This window comes from Equus caballus, chromosome 26 (genome assembly GCF_041296265.1).
Source record: "Equus caballus isolate H_3958 breed thoroughbred chromosome 26, TB-T2T, whole genome shotgun sequence".
Lineage (NCBI taxonomy): Eukaryota > Metazoa > Chordata > Mammalia > Perissodactyla > Equidae > Equus > Equus caballus.
The window spans coordinates 46,296,984-46,312,973 of NC_091709.1; the positions used below are offsets into that span (position 1 = coordinate 46,296,984).

At 47.6% G+C, this 15,990-nt stretch overlaps 1 protein-coding gene across 12 annotated transcripts in view; it reads left to right on the plus strand.

Moving 5' to 3' along the window:
* Positions 1-15,990, plus strand: part of TRAPPC10 (trafficking protein particle complex subunit 10) — a 102,273-nt gene that overhangs the window by 42,665 nt on the left and 43,618 nt on the right. For 4 of the 12 annotated variants that reach the window (XM_023630264.2, XM_070252439.1, XM_070252440.1 and 1 more), the window contains 3 exons: positions 566-761; positions 2,605-2,716; positions 5,164-5,411. The exons of 1 other annotated variant lie outside the window; for it this stretch is intronic. In XM_023630264.2, coding sequence (XP_023486032.1) covers positions 566-761; positions 2,605-2,716; positions 5,164-5,411 — 556 coding nt within the window. Of the gene's footprint in view, positions 1-565; positions 762-2,604; positions 2,717-5,163; positions 5,412-5,700; positions 5,758-14,165; positions 14,593-15,990 lie in introns of those variants that run through there. 7 more of the 12 variants (XM_023630263.2, XM_070252438.1, XM_070252441.1 and 4 more) reach the window with 3 other exon arrangements.

A 15,990-nucleotide genomic window follows, 5' to 3' on the forward strand; every position in this document is an offset into this window, starting at 1 on the left:
AGCTGGGCCGGGGTTGAAGGGTGAATGGGAGCGTGCTAGGTGAGAGAGGAGAGCGTGAGAAGTTCACTAAGAATTCAAGCCATAGACACCTAGGTTGGATCCATGTTATAATGGTCGTCGTGTGCCATGTTATTGCTTTCTAACTTTTATCCTGTCAATTACAAGGAACTAGAGATTTTTGAAGGGAGCAGGGAAAACAAGGTTTGGCAACTAAGTGTGATATAATCACCTTATTTTACAGAGATCCCTGGAGGCAGGGTCTAAGACTCAAGACTTGTCATAAATCCCTCTCCCCTTTCCAGTCCATTCTACAGCAACTCTCGGAACAGTAGTTACTGCTCATGGGGCATCAAACCTGTTCTTGAGGAGGCCTTTTCCTCGGCTGATTTCTCACTGCCTGCCTGATGTCTTTCACCAGTTAAAGAAGGAAGAAAGGCAGGGAGGGGGGAGGAGGAAAGGAAGGGGAGGAAAGGAATCAGTTTTCACTCCAGGAGAATGGTGGCACCTGGGCAGTGGTACTGTGCTTGGAGAGTATTTTCCAGATAGTCCGTTCATGTCTCTGCAGGTGTGTCGTGCTCTCCGACCCCTTGAAGGACTCTTCTCGAACTCAGGAATCCTGGAATGCCTTCCTGACCAAACTCAGGACATTGCTTCTTATGTCTTTTACCAAAAACTTAGGCAAGTTTGAGGATGACATGAGAACCTTGAGGGAGAAGAGGACTGAGCCAGGCTGGAGCTTTTGTGAATATTTCATGGTTCAGGTACTTGATTAATTATAGAACTAGACAGTTTCCTTCTTCTCTCCTTCCCTGTCTGTCTTTCTTAATAGGCAGCTCTCTTCTGGTAATTCTTATTGGCACAGTTTTTCAAACTAAGAGGCAACGTAGTAGCTAACAGATGTTTCAGTCTCTTGGCCTGTCCAGCAGAGAGCAGAGATGGTCTCCTGAGTAATTACGTCATCAGCTCCCCTGCCGCTTCAGAGCTTGGCATCCAGCCTTTTTTGAAATGGCCTTGTCCTCAGGCCATTTGACACTAATTGTGGTTTTGTTAGTGTCTTGGGCCTTGTGGGGCGTCCACCGTGGGAGTGACTCAGGCAGGGGAGCCCTGGCGGTGGTGATGGCCCTGGTGATGAAGATGCCCTCCACCTGCCCAGCACTGGGATGAGATTATGACTGCCTAGGAGTATTTCCTCTGTGGTGTAGTCTTATAGCCTTAGGTTCTAATAAAAAGCTCATCTTAAGCTAGTTTCTTTACCATAGTTTACAAAATGTTTAGGTTTTTAAAATTGTAGTCCACACTCAGCTGTTTTTCTCTTTTGAGAAGAGAAGTGAACAAAGGGGTGTGACAGTATAATTTGGGGATAACACTGCAGGAGGTGACAAGAAGGCTGCTCTTAAGGTCCCTTATTCTTGTTCACCCTATTTTGACTGAAAAAGTATAATTTTCATATTTAAAAATCAGATATGTATTAATTGCTGATGAAATAATACACTTTGAATAAATAAAAGACTAGTTCTGATTAGAAATTCTGGTATTTCTCTTCTTCTGGTGCTTAGTGGTACTTGGATGATTGGTAGTCGTAGGGAATTGGAATGTGTTCACCATTCCGAGTGATTGACCCATTGCAGACCTTCCAGATTGCCCTGTCTCTCCACCCTTCAAGCTTAGTAAACTTAGTGTCTAAGAGTTACAAACAAGAAAGGGGGAGTCTGAATGAACCCAGTGGAATTGGATAAGAATCTGACGTATCAATGTGAACCCATGGTTGGATGGATGGATGGATAGATAGATGGATAGGTAGATAGATAAATTCAGAAATATAGATGTATGTGTGTGTGTGAGGGTTGGCACACGTACATGTATTTCTTTACTCTGTCCTTTGATAGTGCCTAGAAAAAATGACTCCAGTAACAATGAGCACACCTAGTGTTAGGATCTTGGTTTCCAAACTCCGTTCTCCAATAAAAGGTGCCAGGGCTCCCTGTAGAAGTAGTTGATTCTGGGCCTGGGGCAAGGAGAATTCAAGATGGACCTGGAATATGTTGTAGAACCAGAAAGAAGTAAGTGCACAAAAAGAGATGGAGGTCCGTCAAAGAACGTAAGCAGCACCTAAAGGAGCCTCCTAATGGCCAAAGCTGGAGCAGTTTGTGCAGCAAAATAAATAACGATAGAATTGGATTTTAACCCATGGAATAAAATTAATATCCATGAGTCTGCATGGCTATAAATAAATCGTTGGTTAAATAAGTAAATGGAGGCAAAGGTTCAGCTCTTCCATATGGAAGAATTCCAGTTAAAAAATGTCTGGGATGGCAAGGGAGATAGCAAGGATGAGAGGGGAACTGGCGTGTCCCGTGCTGCGGCTGGGCCATGGAGGGTCTCCAGCAGTCACGCTGGCCTCCTCCCACTTCTCTCCTGCCTCCTCTCTGGGCGCGCGTGAGTGTTGCCGTGCTGTGGTCACCGAGTGGATTGTCACTCAGCGTCGTGCGAGCGTTCCTCGCAATGCTGCCTGCTTTCCTCTGGTGTAATCTGCAGTAGCTATGTACTGTTTCACAAAACTGAGTTATGTTTTTGCCTTTTTTAAAACTTCTTTTTGGTGAACAGGAGGAACTTGCCTTTGTTTTTGAGATGCTGCAGCAGTTTGAAGATGCCCTGGTGCAGTATGACGAGCTGGACGCCCTGTTTTCTCAGTATGTTGTCAACTTTGGTGCTGGGGGTGAGTAGTGAAGTTTTGGAAGCAAATTCTTTTCTCAGCGTAGTTTTTCCCACTTTTCAGTAGTTTGGAAACTGCCATGTCTTTAACCAATGATTAAATCATTTGATGTTTTTATACGAATCATGTAGATTCCTATGGGAACTGGAATGGTTCCTGTAGGAAATGAAATGAGAATTAGGAATTAGTCACTTAGACTTTGAGAAGGATCTTAAGTAATGAAATGTTTAAGACGTTTTTCAGGCATAAAGTGTCATTTCTGTACTGGTGGTGCCCCTGCTTCCGGGCCCCTCGCCAGCACAAGCCTGGGAGTCTTACTTCTCCTGAGAGACTGTCTTTGTAATATTGGAGCGCTTGTGCAGTGAGTTTTCTATGACACCAGTGTAATGGGTATTCATCTTTTTTTAAAACTTTTAAACAATGTCTTAAATTCTTTTAAAAGTACAAAATTAGTACAATGAAACCATATACAAAGAAAGTTTATAATTGTCCTGTTTGTTGGTTGACATTTATTTTGAGAGAAATGGCATCGTTTTATATAGAAATTTGTCTGTAGCCTGTTCTTATTGACAGCCCCTCACAGGCGTGTCTCCGAGGTCACAGGTCAGTTTCTGAGTTATCTTTGTTCATAGCTGCCTAGTGCTTCCCAGTGTGGATTTGTTCACATGTGTGCAGCCATCCCCTGGTCTTGGACATTTGGGTTGTTTCCACTCCTGCCACCACAAGCAGTGCTGTCATAGCCATCTTTGAAAACCCTTGTCCCAGTGTCTGAAGAAAGGGCTGATCTCAAGGAACCATAACATCTGCTAGAAAACTTGTGGGAAGATGAGGTGCTGGGACAGTCAGCTTGAGCCAGGGACACTGTCCTTGTTCTGGAGATGATGATGAAATGTCACTGATTGGGTCCCACTCCAAACCAATGGTTATGAAGTTCAGGTTTGGATCCCTTACTTTGCTAAGACAGAAATATAAACATATAACCAAAGCAAAATATTTACTAACAGAATAAAAAAATTTTAGAAGAGGTAAAATTACATTTCTTAGATTTTACATATCCATACTATACATATATATCTTTTAAATATCTTACATATTTCTTACATTATATTTCACATAATTTCTTTGTTCCCTCAGTTTTAAAATAAATCTGGGGCAATTTAAAATCTAGGAGTAAGCCTGGACCACCTTTCACAGCTAAATGATAAAATTGTTCATTTTTGTTCATTTATACAACAAACACTTATTGAGAGCCCACTATGCCAGGCACTGTTCTAAATAGAGTAGGGAGCAAAACAGAATCCCTTCTTTCATGGACTTTACGTGAAGGGGGAATAGGCAAAGAAAATACACGTATAACTTGAAGTCACTCACTAATACTGTTAAGCGCAGGCTGCAAAAGAGCCTCCAGGGGAAGGGGCTAGAGTGACAGCAGGTGCTGGCTCATTCAGACAGGACGGTCTGAGAGGTTCTCTGAGGAGGCGGCATTGGACTGAGGCCTGAACGAAACATGGCAGTGAGCCGGGAGAGTACTGAGGATGGGGCGTTGGTGTAGGGACTCTGAGGGGTGGGGAAGCGCCTCACTCAGCCTTCAGGTAAATAGCTCTGAGTGTACGTTCCGTTGGATGAAGGATGCTGTTAGTTGTAGTTGCCCCTTCAGCTATTTAGTAGCATCAGTATGCCAATATAGAGTCGCTTCCTGATAGGAACATCAAATGACATGGTTATGATAACCTCCTTTTTGGAGTCAGAAAAATGGATTAAACATTTTTTTCATGAATGTCGAATGACTTGTTATTGTAGATTCTTATGTTTATTTTAAGATCATATTTGAGTCTTAAGACAATAAGTTAGAATTGGGGAGTCCTGTTGGCAATTTTTGATAGGCAAGAATTTTTTCCCCTCCTCTTCCTACGTCTACATCTTCCTTGTCCTTTCCTCTAGGAGCATGACTCAGGTAGTTGACATGGTTGAGTTAGAGGCAAGCGTGAGGCTTAAATAAGTAAGGAAAAGTGTGGGACGAAGGAAGGCAAAAAAGACCAGCATGGCCCCGTGAACAGGCTGCTCTCCAGCACACAGGTAGAGGTGAGCTAGCACAGCACGCTCCGGCCCAGGCCTGGAGCCTTCTCAGAGCTGACTGACCACAGAGCCTGAGGTCTGTCTGACCACTTAACCCATCTGACTCTGATTGCTTCCCAAGCTGTTCCTGACCTGGGCATGGTCCCTGTGCTCATCATCAAATGCCGAGTACTAAGTGGGTATACTTGTGGTAACTACCCCAGGCCTGCATCACTAGCCCAGTTCCACGCCAGACCAAGGGGGGCGGGCCAGTGGCTAGGGAGCAACTGATTGTTAAGCTGCCCGTTGGTATACGAGGTCTCATAGTCCTGAGCAAGACTCTCAGAAGGTGAAGTAATCTTAGTCAGCGCCTTTCATGATGTGTGTTTGTTTAGATGGTGCCAACTGGCTGACTTTTTTCTGCCAGCCGGTGAAGAGCTGGAATGGATTGATCCTCCGAAAGCCCATAGATATGGAGAAGCGTGAATTGATACAGAGGCAAGAAGCCACCCTGTTAGATCTGCGCAGTTACCTGTTTTCTCGCCAGTGCACCCTGCTCCTCTTCCTGCAGAGGCCGTGGGAGGTGGCTCAGCGCGCCCTAGAGCTGCTGCACAGCTGTGTGCAGGAGCTGAAGCTCTTGGAAGTGAGTCGTCTCTTTTCCCAATTTACCCGTTTCTTCATTGTTCAAACAGAAAACTCTGAACCTTGAAATCCCAGGCATTGAACTGTTGGTGCTTAGGAAGGATTTTTCTTTTTCTGAATGTCTTTAATTTTTAGCGTATTATTTGTGTAGTTACTCTGTACATTGATTAATTAATTGCTTGAAAATATAATTTCTGCTCTCAGCATGGTGGAGTTCCTGTTGGCCCAAAGCGAGCCTCTTAGATCAGTTTCTTAAAATTACTTTTTAAGATAACTGGCTTATTCCGTAGGAGCTGGTCTTCTCTGATCAAGATTACTCACCTCATGGACGTGCAGAACTAGGTTTTGTAGGTAGACATTTCTTTCAGAACTATCTTTTCATTTTGCACATGAGCATGCGGGTAACAATGTGAGTGACACGCAGCAGGCTGTGCCACATTAATCAGTAGCACGAAGTTTAATGGAAGGGACATTGTAAGTATGTGTGTGCATGTGTGTGTGAAAGAGCCAGTCAGTGAGGCTCTACACTGCTTATCTGTAGGAAATATTTGCCTTTGAAGCTTCATTTGCCCCAGGGCTCCTGAGCTCCTTTACTCCCATGAGTCGTGAGCATTTGAGTGAGGTAGGGGAACTTTGACGACTGTCTGGTCTGCGGTTCTCACCTCTGTTGTTTGAGTGACCTGTCTACCCAGAGAAACGCACACGTGCACATAGGAAATGTTCCGTGTAGCTTCAGAGGATCCACGGATACCCACAGCCCCGGTCCCCTGGTCACAGGCCCAGCGGGTGTCTATTCCGTTTTGCAGATGAGGAGAGTGGGTCTGGAAGCAGTCAGTAACTTACCCCGTGACACAACTAGTCACAGAATCCCGACTGTCGAAGCCAGGGCAGTGTCCCTTCTGTTGTGCTCCACACCAGGGCTCCCGGGGGCCCTCTCTAACGGCCTTAGACGGTGAGGGCACCTTAACCGCATTGGCTGCACCCTTGGGAGGGCTAGTCGTTTGTAACTTAGTAGCGTCTGTTTTGTGTACCCTAGAATACTAAATAACAGGCTCAACACTTGGTTTGAAATAATCTAAAGAGATTTAAACTTTTTCTTAACCAAATGAAGAGCAATTATTTTAGTTAATTTCTAAATAAGAAATACCTGGCCTAGGTGAGGCATAAACTCAAGAATTTAAGAATTTTTATCAAATTATTTTTCTTGCCTTAGACATCCGATCAAGTGAAGGAGGAAAAATAATGATTTTCTTTGGCTCCCTCTGAGTAGATTTAGATAATCGGCTTTTGCTCTTCCGACCTAGCTGGGCAGACAAGGGGGCTGGGAGATAACTGTTCATTACTAGGACAGGGCTGTCTGTGTTCATCTGTGTCTGGAGATTTTACCTGGTTTAGAGATTCAGTCTTGTTAGTGGATTGGGGGAAAATTGGGGTATTAGAGTCCAAGCAGTTCACACTTGGCACTTTCAAATGGGGAGACCTGGGGGGGTTCACTAGGAAGTGCTCTTGCTCAGCTTCAGGCAGGTGTGGGAAACCACGGTGGGCAGTGCTGAGCCCAGCCCGTCACAAACTCAAGAGTGTTTAAGAATCTTTCTCACCTTCTTTTTCTTGCCTTTGAAAGTTGACTAGTCATCAGGTGGCTGCTGGCCTGCAGAGAGGAGAGGAGGCGTTGCCAGAGCCAGGCCGAGGAGGAGAGGGCTGCCGTGAGGGGCTGGGCCCTCCTGCTGAGGGGCTACTGTCTCTGCAGGAAGGAGCCGGGCACCTACGACCACTTCCCTCTCCTCCTCTGCTCTGATCTCCTGCAGGCCTTCTGGAGGCCGGGAGGCGGGGGAGCTGTTGACAGCAGGGGGAAGTGGAAAATGGAGCTGGGAGGCCAGCCAGGACATGCAGCATAGAGTCGGGGTGGCGGTGCCTTTTCTTCTCATGTCGTTGCTCACTTGCAACTGTCCCCTCCTGGAGCCCTTCTCATTCCGGCTTGTCCAGACAGTGCAGGTGGGGCTGCCGGAGGGCATGTTAGCTGTCTCCCTCGTTCACTGCCCAGCAGCACACTTGCCTCCACCTGTCAGCTCTCCCAGTGCACAGTGGGTCCTTCTGCCCGACTTAGCTTGTCCCCTGAGCTCTGTGACCTCCCGGGCCATTGTGGAAGTGAATACACACGGGTGCATTATTACCCTTTTGGCTGGAAAGAGAAACGTGCAAGTAACAGGTGCCTCAGAGGTGCTTGTGGCTCAGGGGCAGTGTGTCAGCGTGATGTGGTTGGGCCCTCGGCTCTCGGGCTCTGTGTGGGCGTGCACTGAGGGCTTCTTAACTGCTTTGTGATGCTGCGTGCACCTCACATCCTTTGCAGTGTTCTTTCCCCTGGCTCTTTTCTTTCTGAATGAAATGGTCATCGTCATCTAGATCTTTCCTTGAGTAGAGGCTGTCCCTGCTTTCTATTACATTTATTGCTCTTTTCTGGTTCTGCTATGTCCCTCTTAGATGAGTTGACCAAAGCTGAATGCTGAATTCAAGGAGGACACACCACCCACTGCTCGCTTTCTCCGTCTCTCTCCTTAATGATCCAACTGCTTGGTGCCTGTCCCCTCATGCCCCACCAGCTAGTTGCCGTGTATGCCTGCGCTGTCACCTGTGTCTGCATTTGTCAGCCTAGTGGACGAGGTAGCTAGGCCTCTTGGATGTGCCTTGCCTGCTAAACTGCCTGGGCTTGGAGTCGCCGCGCTCCTTTGTCAGACCCCCGTCCCATGGGTAGATAGGCCTGCACGATCTTCTCTCGTCTTGCTCTCTCGTTTGACCAACGCTGACGTGAATGCTGTTCTCTTGCAGAGCTCCACTGGTGACTTCTTTTTCACTTCAGAAGTGTTTTCCTTGAAGGTGTGACTCGAGTCCAGTTGTCAGGTGTCCTTCGTGAGGGTCAGGTTTTAGGAAAACAGCCAGCACAGAGGCTGGGAGGGTGGTCTCTGGAGGCAGCCTGTCTGCCCTCAGATCCCACCCCGCTTCCCGCCAGGACTTGACTGGTTGACTTACCCTTTGCACTGCTTTTCCATCTGTGAGATGGGGCAAACCAGTAGCTGCCATTTGGATTGTGAGGACCCATGAGATAACGTGTGTCCAGGGAGCGTTAGCACAGTGCCTGCACGTCATCAGCCCTTCATACAAGTTAGGTCTTAGCGTGACCTTCCTTGTTAACATCTTCTGGAGTATTTCCTTTCAAAGGACAGAGAGTTCCCTGTAAACTCAGGTGCCAGCGTTCTCATGAGACTGTGGAGGTTGTGCGATGCTTGAAGCACGAAATTATTCCCTCAACTTTCTCATCCACGATTCTTCCTGTAGGCTGGCGTTTTGGTGCGGGAAGATTGTTACGTCTGAAATAAGCTTTACAGTTGTCAATTAACTTAAAAAGTTTATTCTTAGAGTTTCTTTTAAATTTTTGTAGAAACATTCAAAATTCAAAAGACTCAAAATTATTTCCTTTTTCTGTACGTTTGATTCTACGCTTGAGAGTAGCCTCATTTCCCTGGGACTAGGCTAGCGTTCTGGTGGATACTTGTTCATGTTCCCATCAGTGGCCAGAGGCCAGCGTTGAGCTTTGGTTCTGACACACAGGGCCGAGGTGGCTCACACTGGTGCCATCCCAGCCGTGGGCCAAGCTGTGGGGACAGAAGCTAGGGACTCGGCCAGCTGCAGACTGGGCCTGCGTGTGGTTCTTTTAGGGTTACACTTATGTTAATCCATTTTAAGCCCAAAGCCTCAGTATTGCAACCATTTTGTGCATTTCTAATTGTGACATTTCTTTAGCAGAAAATGCTGTATATATTTACTTTCATGGCTTGTAAAGCATGTCCCGGTAACTTCCTGGTTGATTTGTCAGTTGATTTAAAGTATCTTCTTTGAGAGTAGGAGGCAGTGTGGTGGCCAGATGCCGTGGGAACAAGCCCTACCTTTGTGGTAGGGCCTGGAGTCACACCCCGGGGGTGCCAATTAAGAGCCTTAGGTGAGCTCCCTGATTGAAAATCCATAAGAATGGAAATTGTACCTGCCCCATATGGCTGTTAGAGATCAAGGAGTAACATCCATAAAATTAGACCAGTTTTGTGTGAGTTCAAATGACTCCATTGCAGAGTATTTCTTTTTTTCTACAGCATTTAAAAATTTTCCCTCCATTTACCACAAGGTGAATATATTCTCTGTATAAATTTGGAAAATACAAATTTAATACAAAAAACAAAGAAGGAAGTCTCATTGCTTAGTCTAATAGCGAGAGGTCCCTTTGGGCCCGTGGCCTTTCCGTCTGTAGAGGAAGCGCAGGCTGTCGTCAGTCCCGCTGTGAACACTCGGACGCTTTAAATTCTTGGTGATCACAGCCATGTGTGTCCTTGTACATCCGTCTTTGTGTGATGTGTTTGTACAAGTAGAGTTGCTAGTTCAAGGAGACACGTTTTTAAAGCTTTTAATATATATCGTCAAATTGCCTTCCAGAAAGATCGTCCCATTCTCAGTTATACTAGCAATGCCTGTTTTCCTGCATCTTTGGTAAGAAAAAAAGTAATATGTGTATATATTTTAATCTTTAACAAATTGGTAAGTAGAACAATATTAGGAAGATATATTCTAGAAGCCCATTATATGTGTGTTTCATCGACTGCCCGAATGATTTTTTTTTAATGTGTTCACTTCAGGGCTGATTTGTTTTTATCCTCTTGTGTTCTGACTGTGTTCGCACACAGGGTGGGCCGAGTAGGAGCAGGACTCCTTGGCATCCCAGAGGAGCCGCCTGGTCTAGAGACTGGCCAGAGCTGCACACAGAGCCCATCCCAGCCAGTCGGCCAGTTTGTGAACAGGGGCCACGTGTGGTCGAAGCTTCCAGGTTAAGCCACAGGAAATAGATTAGGCCTGTGATCCAGGCTGGCCCACTGGGATTGGTGTTCTGAGGTTGGGGCCCCACAGAGGACGAAAGCCGAGGCGTGGCTCAGGAATGCAGCTCAGGGTCGTCAGGTACTCGCTGTGTACCACACCCTCCGCCGGACTCCTCCGTGGGCAGGCGGAGGCTGTTGTGTGACATTGAGCCATGAGGACCTGCACTGGAAGAGCAGTGGCAATGGGCAGGAGGAGGGAAATGTGAAGGGTGTTGCTGAGGCAGAACGGCAAGAGTTGGTGGCTCTCAGGAAGCAGAAAAAGGGTTAGAGGAAAGGACTGCCAGGCATCATTGCAGAGACAGATAACTGCCTGCCAGGCACCGCTGTGAGCGCGGGGCTGGGACACAGGGTGCACGGACGAGGAAGAGACTGGGCCCACTACCCTCAGGAAACCCAGAGAAGAGGACGTTGAGCCAGCCATGCACGCAGGCTATCAGCACGCTGCTGCCAGGCCAGGAGAGGAATGTTCAGGAGAGGGGCAGCGTCAGGAGGGAGAGCAGCTCTGCGCGGGTGCCGCTGGTCAGCTGAGTAAGCATTTACACGGGGCCTGGTACGAGGGAGGGAGGTTTCTCAGGATGCTTTTTGTGTGAGCCAGGTTTTAAAAGATTCACTCATTCAACAGATGTTCACTTGAGTGCCTCCTTTATGCCAAGCAAGCATGTATTCCAGGTGCTGTATTTTTAGCAGAGAGCAAGAGAGACCAGACCCCTGCCCTGTGGAGCTTGCATTTTGATGGAACGAGTAGGCTGAGGAAGAATTCACCAGGTGGATGTGGCTCGTGGGGCAAGTGTGAGAGTGCATTTCAGGTAGAGACAATTTGGTCACCTTTAAGGAACCGTAAAGGAGCTTGGTCTTGGTAGAATGTAAGGGGGGGAGGTAGGGCGTGGAGGGGAGGGTACAGAGGTGCTGGGGGCCAGATTTGGAAGGGAAGCATGAGGGTCAATGTATGTCACCTCGAAGGTTGGATTTTGTTCTCCAGCTAGTAGGGAGCCATTGTGGGTTTGAAGCTGGGGTGCTGTGAAAGGTGTTAGGACCTGGTGTGCGGAGGGCAGAGAGAAGCGAAGCGTCAGGTGGGGCAAGGAGAAGAGTTGGAGACTTCTGCCATAATCCGAGGGAGAAAGGATGAAGCACAGAACTAAGGCGGTTGGGGTAGATTTTAAATAAATGAATTCAAGAAAAACTTGCTCAATGAATAAAATGGTTTTGAGTCAACTGAATATATGTAAAAATAAATCTTGATCTCACACTGTCCACAATTTCAGGTGGAATTTTGATCTAAACAAGAAAGTTTCTGGAAGATAATATGGGAGAATATCTTCATGACCTTGAGGTTAGCAAATGTTTCTTAAGCAGGACTAAAAGGCACTACCCATAAAGGAAGAGAGTGATAAAGTGGGCTACGTGAAAATCAGAACTTCTCTTGGTCAGTAAATACCATTCAGTGAGTGAAAAGGCAGGCCACAGAGTGGAGGAGTGTGTCTACAGGCTGTGTAGTCGAGGCTCTTATCTAGAGAATGTGAGGAACTTGCACAGATCAGGTAGGAAAGACTGACACAGGAGCGAAGAGGCAAGGGAAGATGTCCAAAGGGGCGGTAAGCCATGTGAGAGGTGCTTAATCTCATTAATCCTAGTGAAATGCAAGCTAAAACCACTGTGAAATCCCACACACGTCCCCCAGAATGGCTGACATTGAGAGGCTTGACAAGTGTCAGTGAGGGTGGAGAGAGGGAACTCATTCACTGAGGAGGGAGTGTGAATGGACCCCCTGCTTTGGAAAGTGTGGCAGCACCTGCTGGAGCTAAACACAGACATCCCCTGTGACCCGACAGTGTCAGCCCCTGGCGCACACAGGATGTGTGCGCGTGTGTACTCAAAGACAGTGCAAAAAGGCTCGTGGCAGCATTAGTCATAATTGCTAGAAACTGGAAATAACCCAAATGTCCATCACACGCAAGGGATGCAGTTACTGCTGTGTGTTCAGATAGCAGAAGAGCATACAGCAGTGAAAACGAATGTAGTGGACGAATCGTACCAACATGAAACTGAGCTAAAGAAGTTAGACACCAGAGAATGTGTGCGTTTCGATTGCATGAATATGAAGTTCAAGATTAAGCAAAAGCAGTCTGTTGTGAGGCGCCCACCAGCGATGGTTTGCGAAGGGGACACGACTGGCAGGGGGCTCTAGGGTCCATGCTCTGCTGCGGCCATGGCTCCAGCGGGGGTGGGCATGCGAGGGTTTACTTAGCACGCGGTGTTTTTGAGCTATTTGGGTTATATAAAAAGTGGAGGTTTAGCAAAAGAAAGAATAAAAAGAATGTCTTTAATTTTAGGCTTGGAAAATGGTAAAACAAGAATAATAGCAGTCTATCAGGAGAGGAGGGGCTTTAAGAAAACTAAGGAATATAGTATATTAAGAAATTAGTTTTAAAAGTTTGTTGTTGACAAGAGAGGTTCTCTAGATGGCCCAGAAGTCTGTGGAAGGGTGCTCAGCATCCTTCTTGGTAGGGAATGTGAGTCATCAAGAAACGCCGAGACCACCGCCTGGTAGCTGAGGAGATGCCAGAGCTGCAGCTCTGCTGTGTGGACTCGGCCCGCAGAGGGGCGCGGAGGGTGGCTCCTTGTCGGGTTTGGGCGGCAGGGGGTTCTGGGCCTGGCGGCCTTCAGAGGGACACAAGCTGCCACCACCTGCAGATGTGTGGGTCACTTGGCACTCCTGGCGTGTTTGATGAAGTGCGTGCATCCCGCGTCGGCTGCCTCTCAGGCGCCGGGGCTGGCGCTCCTGACTGGCTCACTGACGTGAGCTCGCCTTCGCTGCACCAGGCTTACAACCGCTTCTAGTGGTTCCTTGTTACCATGGCTGCGGTGCAGCCGCTCTTTTCCAAAGTTTATCAGGCTTTAAAAGTTCTCAGATTCTACCATGATGGGTAAAACAACATTAAAAAACATCGACAATACCAGATGTTGGTGAGGAGATAGAAAAATTGGAACTCGCATGTAGTGATGCAAGTGTAAATTTGTACAAGCACTTGGGAAAACTGTGTGGCAGTGTCTGCTAAAGCTTAAACACGTGCCTGTCCTGTGACCCACCAGTCCCATTCCTAGGTGTGTGCTCAAGAAAATGAGGCCAACCAGAAGACAAGCACGGGAATGTTCAGAGGAGCTTGTGAACTGGCAGAGGGTCTGACTTTGGTTGATTTCCTGGCTCTGTTTCCCTAGGAATAGATAGAGTTGGTGCAACTATGGACCCAGACGACATGGCTTATGATCAGATCGCCTTCAATGTGTGGGTTGTGTCTGGACTGGGAGACTGCAGACACCTGAGGGTGAGGCCTTGTTCTAGGCCCCCCTTGGTGGCAACTGCTGTTACCTCGCGGTATCCGTGCGGCTGTTACAGGAGATGGTGGTCCCAGGCCCACAAGGCTTCGTGAGGGACCCAGTGCCGAGCCCTCCTCCTGCACAGCTGCTGCCGGGATTCTTGCAGGAGAGGGGCCCCTGATGGTGCCTGCCCGTGCCCTTCTGAGTCTGAGGAGGCTCCCTTGCCAGGGAGGGGGCAGCATTGCAAATAGTTTTATCCGGAGTAGCCAAACCCTGGAAACAACCCAAACGCCTGCCAACAGGGCGATGGATCAGTAAATTGTGGCATATTCGCAGAGAGGCGTGATACCCAGCAGGGAAGAAGAACTAGCTGCTGATAGACTCAGCAAGGCTGAATCCCACTGACATTGTGCTGGACAGCAGGAGCTGTATGCAGAAGAGCTCGTGCTGTGGGATTCTGTTTGTATGAAGCTCAGCAGTCAGGCAAAAGTCACTGGTGGTGACAGAAGTCAGAATAGCGTTCCTTTTTGGGGTGAGTGTTCACTGGGAAAAGGCTCAAGGGAACCTTCTAGGGTAACGGGAATGGTTGGTTTCTTGATTTCAGTGGCGATTACATATGTAAAAATTCATTGAGCTCTAAGCTTAGGATTTGTACCCTTTACGTATCTCGCTATATGTATTTTGTAGCTTATTTTTTTAAATGAATAATGAAATGAATGAAATCAATGAAAAAAGTATTACTCCAATTTTGTTTTAAATGCATTTGTTTCACTAGAATGTCCAAAAGCCTCAGATGCTGCACTGTGGAAGTTCTGGGCTGCCAGAGAGCCCAGCTCCGTCAGGACTTTGGGATGGGCAGGGAAGAAGCAGGAGAGCTGGTCCCTTTGGGGTGTTTACATGGGCTCTGGTTGGGAGCCGAGACAGACAGACACACAGAAAGGAGCAATGTAAGAGGTAAATGGCATGTGAAACATAGACACCATAGGACACACCAATTAATATGCAGATGTTTTTCAGTAAAAACTTAAATTTAAAATGGTGTGCAGCAGGAAATGTAGGAAGCTGCGATAGTCTCTGACGATAGAGGCCATTAGAACGCTACAGCTGCTGAGCAGAACTTGTGGTGGAAACCAGAGCGTGCGGGAGCGGTGAGCACTGTGAGGGCTGTGGTACCCAGAGGAGGGGCTGGCTGCGGTCCCCAGGCAGCACTGGGGAGGATTCCGGCTTCAGTTACAGAACGAACACTGCTTCTGTGGTAATAGGGTAGAGCACTGTGAGTCACGGGGCACACCTTTGTTCTTTGTCGTGCATCTGTGTCTCCGTGTGGGCACCTGCCTGGTGTTTCCTCTTCCTGCTGCCTTTGACCTCCTCCAGACTGGAAGTTGAAACTTCAGCAGCAGCCAGTGCCTGCCCCTAGGTTTTCTTTTTTTACCCCTAGAAAAGCTACTGCTGACTGATGCTGCTACTTTTTACACACTATTTTTCAAACTTACCAAAGTGGTACTTTCTCTTTGGAGAAAACAAACATACCAAGAAAAGATCTATTCCCTAATCTTTCCACAAAGTGGTACCATGCTTTACGTCATGGTGCGAGTCTCTAGATTCCTTCCATGCATACATGTGTGCCATACGGGTCCATTGCTTTTGGCTCTCTGCCGGTTTGGAGAGTGGCCCAGCGCCCAGGGGCTCAGGCCCCTTGATCCCGGAAACCGGCCGCCTGCACCTGGCTGCTCATACCCACAGCTCCAGGGCTCCCCTCCATGGCACTCCCTGCTCTGACTCCTGGGTGTTCTTTCCCCTCCTTGGATTCGTCTGAATCAGAAGACTCTTAACCTAAAGCGCTGTGTATAGCCCTGCTTGGTATGCACCCTTCATTCTCCCTGGCTAATTACCAGTGTGAGCCTGGGGAGAGGTGGCATGGTTAGCAGAAGTTTCCATACAGTTGGGTACCTGTGCTGGTGGTGTCTTGTGAGGTGAAAGTACCCAGATGGCCTGGCACCTGGGAACCTGGAGGTGCGGAGAGGCGAGGTCAGCTCGCTCAGAGCCCGCCCTATTTGACTGGGGAGGGAGGAGCGTGCTCTGTTCAGGGTCCCAGAGCTGTGTCCTGCCAACCAGCTCTTCTCTACATCCCTGTGGGTTTGATCCATTGTCCAGGTGAGAAAGTTGTACCACTTTATGAAAGTAGCTTCTGATCACATAATTTTTTTCTATGCTGATTATTCTTTTCAAAGGATCTAAGTAGTTTATCTCATTTTTCAAAAACTGGGCAATTTAGCTTTGATGGGAACATTTAATGGCACTCTCCGTTCTCTGCACTTGGCTCTGCGTCCTTTTCTTTGTGCTCAGAGTGCA